Genomic DNA, 12,178 nt, shown 5'->3' on the forward strand with positions numbered 1-12,178 from the left:
TGGGTCGTAAAGACACACTTAAATACCAAGTCTTTCCTTATACAGAACTTTTCTAGACATGTATTTTCACTTCATTACATTTTTCTAGTAATGATAACTATTCATAAAACTTANAGGTGGGTCGTAAAGACACACTTAAATACCAAGTCTTTCCTTAGACATAACTTTTCTAGACATGTATTTCCACTTCATTATATTTTTCCGGTAATGATAACTATTCATAAAATTATCTTTTGCAAGTAAAACATTTTTATTAAGATTAACATTTTTAAGTAAGATTATTAAGCTAGACTTACCATTTTAAAGTAAGTGAACTTAAACAAAATCAATACTTTTAAATCAAGACTTTTTAAGTCAATCTTACCACTTTAAAGTAAGCTAACTTAACCAAGATCAACACTTTTCAATCATTTTTCTATCTAAGACTTCATAACACTTTATGTTTATAAAGTCAAGACTTTTTAGGTCAATCTCCTCATTTAAAGTATGCTACTAAAGAAAATACAACTAATTTTATGATAATCTCAACACCTCCAAATTTTAGGATAACCTCAAGGGTTAATAGTGTTGATTTCATAGTCATGAACTATAGATCATAAGTTAATACTTTTACTACTATACTATCCAAAACTTCATAACACTTTAGGTTTATGAAGCCAATATTTTAATAAATCATCTTTTATTTCAAATAATTACTTGAACTTAGAAATCAAAGAATAACATATGCTAAACAACCTTTTACACATAATACCTTTTAAAAATGAAATTTTTTCAACAAAAACTCATAAACATTTTGAACTTTCAAGAATAGACATAAACTTTTCTTAAATACAATAAAGGTTCCTTTGATGTTCAAATCATCAACTTTAAACACATTCAAATACTAAAAATAATTTCTAATATTTCTAAAGCAAATAAACTCATTGTGGAAGTTTTGACTATGCTTGTTTGACAAACCATTGACCTTTGATGTGATTAATACTCAGACTTGATTAATGTGATGTGATTTCACAATTGAAGTCGTTCCCGAGTATTACCGGTTAACTTCGTACGGAAATATACGATTTATCGATTTAGGTTTTTTGCCCGAAACGTCGAAACTTGAATTTCGAGGTGAAATATACCTAGAGATGAGTTACGGGACAACTTGGTATCTAGTTTGACTAGAAATAATATTTTGAAGCCAACAACGAAATTAGAATTTGATTCCGAGTTACAGAACTAAAAAACGGGGCAAAAACTCGATAAAACGACCCGAAATTGTCTCGGAAACTTTTATTCTGCAAAAATCTTAAAACAATAGGGCAAACAAGAATAATATAATATAATACTAAAAATCAAGTGAGATTTAACGTAAAACATTACTTATTAATTTATATAATTAATTCATTAACAACTAATTACTTAATTAAACGTGCTCGGAAAAACACGGTGTTACACTGGGGACGGCGTGGTTGATAGTCTACTTGCACAATATTAGTAGCACCATGAAACGTCTTAAAGAGAGCGACCTAGTCATGACTCAACCAGTAAGGATTATTTTGTGCCATTCAAAATTGTTGCAAACTACGGTAACAAAAAAAAAATAAACAATAACAAACAAAGGGTGGTGAAATAGTCTTTATGACAAACTTTTGGAGAACCTTGTTGATTTTTTTATAATACTCGAAATTTAAGATAGGCTATCTAATTTTTATGAGATACCATATCCAACAAAAACTTAACCTACAAAATAAATGATGCACATACAAAACAGAGTGTGAATATCTATTTTTGTCCAACTCATAAAAAGCACAACATATATTTTAAAATATTTTTTTTATTTAGGATTTTAATAATTAGAATGAGATTTCTGAAATAATACCCATTTGATTTTAAAGAAGGATAAATAAATTTCAAAATAATTAGTTTTAAATAGATGTATTTTAACCTTTATAATTTTCAAAAAATAATAAATAAAAAATAAGAAAAAAAAGTTAAATTAAAATTGACCCTTAAAAAAAGCCTATAATCATATTTCTAAAAATGGGGATAAAAATAGTATTTTATTATTATTATATTTCTTCGAATTTTATTATATCATAAATAAAAGATAATTAAAAATATTTTTTATAATTAAATTCGAATTTATTAAATAAATGAAAGAAATGAGATATTATAAATATCCTTATTAAATTTCAAATAAACAAAAAATATTTTTTTACTTTCCGGAAATATAATTTTAAAAAAAATAAAACATATTCAGATATAGTTATTTATTATATTTTTCGGAATTTATAAAATATAAAAAAATAATTTAAATAGATATAATTAGGTTTAAGTGTTTTTCAAAAAAAGAAAACAAAAACTGAATAAAATAATAATAAAACACCAAGTCAAACCTGACTTGGTGGGTGGTATAGGATCCCATAGATTAGGGGATTATGGGTTACCAAATTGAAATTGTTAGCATTTTGTTTAGGTTGAGATTAGGTTAAAATAATTTTATAAAGAGCATAGGGTTGAGGATAGTAGGTTTCTTCTCTGAGTTGTAAAAAAAAAAGACACATTGCTTAGATAAAAAGTGCCAAAAATAAACTGCACAGAGAGGAGAGAAAAGGGAGTGAAAAATGATCCAACACGACCAAACCTACGTTTAGCATTGTGCATATGAATCCAGCACCGTTGGCATACTGCTTTGATTGACATTCCTTAGGCGCACGAGATCGCGACACGCAGGCGAGTTCATCCCTCCACGCTTGGACACGCGCATACAGGAGTAGAACCCTTACTGGGGACTCTGATTCGGTGTGCTCAGGCGTATCGTCCATGTTGTGCACCCTCATCTTCTGCCCAGTGGAATAGCGACTCGCATGCGAGTCTACGCGTGTCCAGTGAGCGCGTCCATAGTAGAACCATCTCACTAGGAGCCTTTCACGTGCAGGCGAGTACATCATACCGAGGTCGCTGATCAAACGGCCAGAAGACGTCCACATCATCAGCCCAATTTGAAGCCACCCTCAGCCATTTGCAAGGCGACACGTGTGTGGAGGTTCATTGATTCATTCTGCACCGGAACAAAACTCATTCAGGTATATAATTTTAATATCTTTTTTATCTAAAGGCATTTATATTTCTTTTAAAATGATAAAAAAATATATTTAACCAAGCATAATTTATTATTTTTATTATAACAGTAGGGTAAAATGCCAAATAATATATTTTCTTAAATAAATATTACTTTTTATTTATTTATTATGTGTAAATACTATAAAAATAATAATATCTTAATAAAGCTAATAACTAATTAACGTTTTTATATTTATTTTGTTTCCATTATTTTATTTTTAAATGGAATATATTTTTTATTTCTGTCAGTTAAAATAATAAAATTTATATTTTTTAAAAGAGAAAACATAATATCTAAAATAAAAAATATATTCAGTAATAGATTATTTGCTTCAAAAAATGAATTTATAAAACTCTCAAATTTTATAACAAATATATTTTTTTTGAGATTAATCAAAGGGTGGAGGCAGGTCATGGTAACATTTCTTGTCATCATATCATCCTTAAACGGTCGCGTTACGACCCTTCTTTTCATTCGATTAATTCCTAAATTAATAATAAAATAACTAAAAAATTATATTAATTCTTAAATTATAATAAAAAGCCCAAAAAAGATATTATAATTATTTTCAAACCTTTTTAAAATAGGATGCGGTGCAGACATTAGTTTCTGCTCACCCTTTTTAAGGAGATAATTACTTTTACCAACAAACCATTTTAAAATTAGGACTACGTACATCTTAATTTCCTAAAATGTATAGGAATACGTAGGAGCAAGTAATATTGTCAGACTTAAAAATAAAAAAATATGTAAATATTTTGTTGCACACAAATTCAATTTTTAAATAATTTACGGGTTTTTAAATCATACAATTGGCAAGGGTACCGTTTAATTATGGGCGGACGAGGTGCTAATACCTTCCTCGATTCGTAATCGACTCCCGAACCTGGATATCACAATCCAAAAGCCCAATGTGATTGGGCTTAAAATATTTTTCTACATTTTTAACCATAAAATGTAGTGGCGACTCTAAGAGGTCGCGTAACCGAAAATCGGGGCGCGACATCTGGTGACTCTGCTGGGGAAATGTTTTTTAAAAAAGAGTCAGGCCGAGTTGAGCCAATTGTATGATTTAAATACCTTTTTTCCTTTGTCTATTACTATTAACTATAAAAAACAATAGTAAATAATAAAAAATTTGACAAGTTTTATTTATCGCTTCAATTTTAATATTATTGTATGTGCTCACCATTTGTTTTGCAGCTTTGGGGTGAAATTTTTTTTTTAAATGTCGCTTCCTCACACACTCACGGTATACTTGAGTTACACGTGCATACGTCCTATACCCGGGTTGTTAGAGATTAAGGATGAGATAAGAGGGACATGTGTTTTACCAGTGTTAGACTTGTCTCCTAGTATTAGCATAATGGACCACCCAACTTGTCTTGATATCGCGAGTTAGACGCTCGAGGGGCTCGATTCCTCTTGTTTCTAACCTGGGATATTGGGACTCCTTTCTTTCAAGATTGGGGTAATTTGGTGACCTAGAAGTCTAGAGCCTTTACCGAATATATTTTAATGAGACCTAGTACATTGCCATAAGGTGTTGACTTTTAGTCTATCGAAAACCCTATAAGAATACCATGTACAGGACACTGGAAGCAAATTATGTTTACCCCATTCTACATCCAAACATGCATAAAATGAAATTTAACTTTCCAAATAATTATGAAATTCTTCATTTTTGCTATTGAACTATAATTGCATACCCACAAAAGGGTTCCATACCCTAGGGTAGTGTTTTTTTCTTATTTCAAAAAAAAAAAGATTAACATAACTTTTGTAAAACTTTGGGGTTACGCCCCCAAATATGATCCTCACACCCAATGATGGGCCCCAAGCCCGAGGGTAAGTTTTGTCCACATTTTGAAAAAAAACTTAGACTAAACCTTGACAATATAATAAATACCTATTCTAATATGGTATTTAATTTATATTGTAATGGACTACATTATTCCACAAGACAGGGTCAACCACCCTAAAAAGATTTACACTGCTTAATATCATAAATTAATTATTACATACATCATTGTATTAATCATAAATCTTTAAATATTCATTCATCATTTTGGGTTGTATAAACAATTTTAATCTTATTTAATAAACATGCACCTTTTCAGCTAAAGGTTTTTCGATATAGCAAGACATTGAGGCTATCTCTAAAACTGTGGGTTCTAACAACGCTCTCTCTTCAAAAAATAAAGTGAAGTTCGAATTGCAGACTTTTGATGTAGGCCATTTGGTGGAGCTCCTCGCCAAAGTCCCTAAAGATGTTACGACTCAGTTTGCAAAAGAGTATGGTAAATTGGCAAATGTCCTTCTCATTCCTATTGATGCTTGTGCTTTAGATGCTATGGGGGCCATGGCAAGATATTGGAATACATCCCTATGGATTTTTGAGTTTCCAAATGTAGATGCTTCTCCAACAATTGGAGAGTATGACATTCTTCTGGACATCCCACTAGAAAGTCGACTTAAGGTATATTTGTTCACTAGCACACAGAATGTTACTAAAGGTCTCATTGAAGAATTAATAGGCGTCCGTCCAGCTGCATCTCAAATCATCAAGCAAGGGCCTTGTTATGGATTGAAGTGGAGTTTTTTGAAAAAGCATCTTGATCAAGTGGTAGAGAAAGGAGATTGGAGTTTGTTTAAACCAACATTTTCATTAGCCATCTATGGCAGAGTCCTCTTCCCTTTTGTCAGTGATATGGTGGACCAGTGCGATTGATGTCCAAATCAAGTTCAGAAAATTCAGAGTCAACCCAGTTCATGTCGTTCTAGCAGATACCCTTCTCGCCCTCCAGAGAAGTCTCGGAAAGGGTATCCCTAAAATAAGATGTTGTGCACAGCTATTGTATGTATGGATGGTGACAAGGTTTAAGCATCATCGATATCCAGATTGGACCATAAATCCTCTTCATCGATTCAGAAACACCAAGCTCCAACCTATGCAACTATCTGACTGGGAGGCATTATTCAAAGATGTCACCCCTAGAAATTTTGGGACTAAATGCACTATGTATGATAAGAAGGATGAATTCATGTACTCATGCGAAAGTTATCCCAATATGGTGCTCATGGGACCTCGGGGATGCATTACTGTCACCCCAGCTTTGGTACTTGGACAAATGAAATGGGGTATGACGCCAGTCCCTCATGAGCAATTGCAAGGATTCGTGATCTGGTACAAGGACAAGGAAACTACCAAAGAAACCCTGGATACAGTAAGGAATGCATTGAAGAACATCAACATTTATGGAAAAAAAGATTTAGGAGAGCATCAAGCTTTCTATACTGAAGAATGCAAGCTATGGCGCAGTGAGAGGAGGAAGGGAGAAATTATCCCGCCAATATCTCCACCCCATGAACCAGCTGGCCCCTCAGAAAATGAGTTTTTAAAGAGTCAGCTCAAAATCTCATATGCAAAACTAGAGGAAGCCCGATGCAAAATTGAGAAGTATGAGCTAACCATAGAGAATCTTAATAAGAGCATGGTGGCATTAAGAAAGGAAGAAGCTAGTCTCAAAAGGGATTATGCTCAGATGTGTTCTTAATCTGATAAGTACCGTCTGATCAAGTTTGTACAAGAAAAAGATGTCCAACTAGCTGACTTCAGTCAATAGATGAAAGCTCAAAATCGTGTTATCAATGTTGCACAGGCCGATAAAAGAGATCTGGAGGCAAAGTGTGAACAATTGCAATCAGCCCTCTATGAAAGTCAACAAAATGAGAATGGGGCATGGGCACGGTTAAAAGATTATCAATTTGCGCTTGATGAGACAGTGAAGAAGGAAGACTAGCTCAAGGCAATCTTGGAAGATACACAGAAAAGTCATCGTGAGTCCATAATAGCTGCAAATCATAGATAGGATCATCTTTCGAGGCAGCTTTGAGAACTCGAGAGAGCATATGATGAAGTGACATCCAAACAAGAAGAGTGGTCAGAAAATTGGGAAAGAGCTCTCCAAGAAAGCTAAGAAGAAAAATATCAATGGGAAAGTAGATGCCGAAATATGCTTGATGGCCTTGGGGACTTTGCTGATGATTGGCTGAGGTCATTCTTTGATGCCAAGAGAGAACTAGAGATGTATCCAGAGACAGAGATGCTCCCAACTATGAAAGCATTCTATGAGTCTTGCAAGGAAGTAGCCATAGACTTAAGAAGATGAGGGTTTTAGAAAATAAAGAATTTTGATTACAAGATACAGACAAATAAAGTCTCGTAATATTACTTTTCTTATTTTCCCATGAATAAAATAACACATTATTGCTACCAAAGTCCTTATTGTTATCAAATATCTTATTCATTATCGTGCAAGTATTCAAATGTCATTTTTATTGCAATGAACCACAACAACCAAAGAGAAAAAAGAAAGAAAAACCATATTGAGAGTGATAATAACAACTTGTATTTAGATGTGATCTAGGTCCGAAACTTTGCTTGTTCTCTTAGATCACTATCAACTGCATAAGGCCTTATAGAGTACGCTCTCAAGTTACCAAGTGTAGGGAAAGATGTTTAATGTTAGTAACCCATATTAAAAGAACGAATGTAGATGCAACGATAATCCAAAACTTAAAGTTGTCATCAATGTAGGAAAAGCCAACGGGGGTACGCCTCATGGTCACCAACTGCGGGTCAAAACGTCTTGCTATATCGATCTTCCAAATGAAAATGCATTTTTAAAAATAAAAATAAAAAACCCATTGCATGCATCATTCTTTTCTTCATTTACATAATAAAATATTATTTCACCAGGTATCATCTAAACATTGCTCCCAAGCATCCGTACCACACCAGACTGCAGTCCAAGCTGATGGCAGACCAAGAATCTAGTAGCATTGGCAACCGGTCTGAGCTTGCCGAAATGAAAGAGCAAATAAATCAGATGATGAAAATCATCCAGGATATGCAAAAGGCTCGAAGCTCGGAAGAAGATACCACTGCGTCAGGTGCCAAACCTTCACAATCCACAGAAAAGGTGGGTCCCAAGACAGTTACTGGGGCCAACCGTCGTAAGGGTGTTATCATAAGGTATGAAGACATAACTGATGGTTAAGAGGAACAACAATAAGCTGAGGAAGACGACGACGAGCAAGACGAAGATCCTACTCACGATCTTCCTCCTAAAAGCAAGAGCACAAGCCACCAGGATGAAGCTAAGATAAACAAGGTACCCCAGACGAATCCTTAAGCCAAGATAAGGCAGAGCTGGAGCTTATAAAAGAGAGACTAACGGCCATTGAGGGCACAAACTTCCCTGATGTAAAAAGTGCATTTGAGATGTGCCTGGTACCAGATGTAGTGTTTCCACCAAAGTTTAAAACTCCCGAGTTCGAGAAATATGACGGTACTTCCTTCCCGAAAATTCATCTACATATGTATGCTAGGAAGATGATAGCTCATCACGAAAATGACAAACCGTTGATTCACTGCTTCCAATACAGTCTGACAGGGGCAGCCATGGGCTGGTACATCCGCTTGGAGAAGGTTCAGATTAAAACTTTCATTGATGTATCCAATGCCTTCATGAAGCAGTATAAGTACAATGAGGATGCTGCTCCTGATAGGGCCCAACTTCAAAGCATGGCCAAGAAACCAGAAGAAAGCTTTAAGGAGTATACCCAACGCTGGAGAGCTTTGGCGTCACAAGTCATACCCAGATTGGAGGAGGAAGAACAGTTGTATATCTTCATGGATACTTTGTAGGAGCCTTATTATGATTACTTCGTGGGAAGTGTTGCATCGAGCTTCAATGCACTCATTAAGGTTGGGGAGAAAATAGAAGGACGCATAAGGAGTGGAAAGCTGGTAGTAGATCAGCCCAAATCAGGCATAGGCAAAAAGCCCAACTTTATGAAGAAGAAGGAGGGAGAAGCACTCGCGATGTTCACTAAGCCAAAGGGATACAAAGCCCAAAATCCTAAATACCAGGCCTCAAACATTGCCACACCTTCCACACAGCCCAACTACACAGCCCACAATAACAACCGCCAAAACCAGAACCAAACACAAGCCTACCAAAATCAAACCCAAAATCGCAACCTCGAAAGAAGAGGCCCACAATTTGATCCGATACCAATACCCTATGCTGAGCTATACTCTCATCTTCTAAGGGAGAGAGTGATAAGCCCTATAATAGGAATGATACCTGAATCACCTGGAGCCTGGTTTAACCCAAATGTTACTTGCGAGTACCATTCTTGGGTCATTGGCCATTCCATTGAACACTGTCGAGCTCTAAAGCATAAGGTGCAAAGCCTGGTCAATGCAAAGCAACTACATTTCAAGCCCATCGTGCCAAATGTAGATAGGAATCCATTACCTAATCATGGTAATCAGGGTGTGAATGCTATAGAGGAGGCTCAGGGTAGCACATTCATTTGGGAGGCGGATGAGGTGAAAACGCCCATGAGGGTAATTTTTAGGAAATGTGCAAACGTGGAATGGTGGAAAGGCTGGTGGAAGATGATGATTCAGCTAGTTGTGAGTTGCATGGCGAAGTGGGTCACACCCTAGAAGAGTGTCCAGAATTTAAGCTCTTACTACAGAAGATGTTGGATATGAGATTGATCACAATAGAGAGGGGACCCTCGTATTAAACTAGTAATGCTACCACAAGAAGTGAGAAAGACATGAGAAGGACCTTGAGGCCATCAATTACTTGATATGAACCTGTATTGAACATTCCGGATAATGCTCAGTTACACCCACAAATAACTCGATGGGTGCCAGTCATAAGTAAGATGGAGCCTATTCTGAGGCCTGCAGCAGAAGAGAGACCACAACCTTTCCCATACAAAACAGATAAAGCAGTACCATGGATCTATAGTGGAGGGAATTCAGAGACAACTGAGCAACAGATAGAAGTCACCAATGTTGTTGGGGACAATGAGATAACTAGAAGTGGACGAGTCTATGTTCCCTCAGATGCTGAAAAGGCCTTATCCAAGGATAAAGGAAAGGGGAAAGTATGTATCCATGTGGAAGATGAATTGGAGGCCAATCTGAATGACTTATTGCATAATCATCGAGATAAAGGGGAAGTATCCAATGAGGAAGCTTGTGAATTTTTGAAATTCATAAAGCAAAGTGAATATAGGGTCGTGGATCAACTAAACCGCATTCCTAACAGGATATCCATTTTGTCTCTGCTAATGAGTTCTGAACCTCACAGAAAAGTGCTGGTGGAGATACTGAATCGTGCATATGTCAGCCACGACATAACCACTGTCAAGCTTGGTGATATCATCAACAACATCATGGCTGATAATTACATTTCTTTCAGTGATCAGGAAATACCTTCCGAAGGAATGGGACACACTAGCCCCCTGCACATCTCTATAATATATCATAATTGCTTGATTGGTAAGGTTCTTATCGATAACGGCTCGTCTCTCAATGTCATGTCGAAAAGGACGTTATCTAGTCTAGTCGACGCATCGTATATGAGACCAAACTTTATGGTAGTGAAGGTGTTTGATGGATCCAACAGGGATGTCATGGGGGAAATAGAGTTGCCTATAAAAATAGGACCTTGCACTTTCCAGATAGTATTCCATATCATGGATATTAATCTCAGTTACAGTTGTTTGTTGGGAAGGCCATGGATCCATGCTTCAGGGGTTGTACCTTCTTACCTTCTACATTGCACCAGCGAGTTAAGTTTATTGTGGACGGAAAACTCCTTACTATTATGGGAGAAGAAGATATGTTGGTATCAAAATCTCTTGACACTCCGTACATCGAAGCAGTAGAGGAAGCTATTGGAACATCCTTCCCAGCATTGGAGATTGCCAATGCCTCATTTGTAGGAGGAGGGACACCCACACTACGTCCCCAACCTTCGGAGGCATCGCTGATGATGGCAAGAGTAATGCTGCAGAAGGGCTATCAACCAAGGAAAGGGCTTGGGAAGTTTGGCCAAGGAAGAGAAAGCCTAGTCATGTTATGGCCCAACAAAGGTCGGTACGACTTGGGATACAGACCCACTCAGGCAGATAGGGAGAGAACTGCTGAAGAGAAAATGAAGGAAAAGATGGTGCGCCTGGGGCAATGGGAGTATGAAGCTGGTAACATATCCATCCCGCATATTAGCTGGAACTTCGTCTGTATAGGCTTAGAACCAAGAATGATTGCTGTTGTGGGAGATGATGATTAAGAAGGTGGGGCAGACTACGTTGTTTAGTGTCCTCCAGGCACCACTCTCAACAACTGGATAGAGGAAGACGCATCTCCACAAGTGTTTTTTGAAACAATGTAATAAGATGCTAGAATCCCTTGGCCATGTCTAAAGTTATTGGGTTTATTTCTTTTCAAATAAGGACAATTTGTTTATGTTTCATTGGATAGTACAAGTTTTTTTGAATTCAATAAAGTGCATTTCTTTCTTCATATTTTGCGTCCCATTTTATTCTATATATTTTTTATATGCACACACAAACAAAAAACAACAACAAGCAAAACCATGAAAAACCCATAAATAAAAAATAATCATAGCATCAACAAAATGCAGATCCAACATTAACCCCAGAAATAATAATCATGTTATCAGCCACACGTACAATCATGATCATCCGATTAATCCGCTCGACGAGGGAGATATTGATGAGGAATGGGAGGCATCACCTGAGTTATTGAGGATGGTTGAGCAAGAGTCCAGAGAAATTAAGCCTCATGAAGAGCCCACTGAGCTAGTAAATTTGGGGACAAAAGACGACAAGAAAGAAGTGAAGGTAGGAACATTGATGAATGAGGAAGAGCGCAAAAAGATAATTCAGCTTTTGCAAGAGTTCAAAGATGTGTTTGCATGGTCGTATGTCGATATGCTGGGTCTAGACAGAAACATAGTGGAACACAAGCTGCCATTGAACCCAGATTCACGCCCGGTTAAGTAGAAGTTGTGGAGGATAAAACTAGAAATTTCCTTAAGGGTCAAAGAGGAGGTAGAGAAATGGCTAGACGTTGGGTTCGTGACAGTCTCTACATATCCAGGATGGGTGGCTAATGTTGTAGTCGTACCAAAGAAGGGAGGCAAACTCAGGATCTGCATTGACTATCGATAT

At 36.4% G+C, this 12,178-nt stretch overlaps 1 protein-coding gene across 1 annotated transcript; it reads left to right on the plus strand.

The window, feature by feature from the left end:
• Positions 1-6,735: 6,735 nt before the first annotated feature.
• On the plus strand, positions 6,736-11,274 carry LOC109340114. Its single transcript, XM_019577687.1, has 6 exons — positions 6,736-6,860; positions 7,872-8,147; positions 8,561-8,765; positions 8,823-9,530; positions 9,818-10,588; positions 10,696-11,274. The coding sequence occupies exons 1-6, from the start codon at positions 6,736-6,738 to the stop codon at positions 11,272-11,274; spliced, it is 2,664 nt and encodes an 887-aa protein (XP_019433232.1).
• Positions 11,275-12,178: the final 904 nt, after the last annotated feature.

This window comes from Lupinus angustifolius, unplaced genomic scaffold (assembly GCF_001865875.1).
Source record: "Lupinus angustifolius cultivar Tanjil unplaced genomic scaffold, LupAngTanjil_v1.0 Scaffold_143_38, whole genome shotgun sequence".
In the NCBI taxonomy this organism is placed as follows: Eukaryota; Viridiplantae; Streptophyta; class Magnoliopsida; order Fabales; family Fabaceae; genus Lupinus; species Lupinus angustifolius.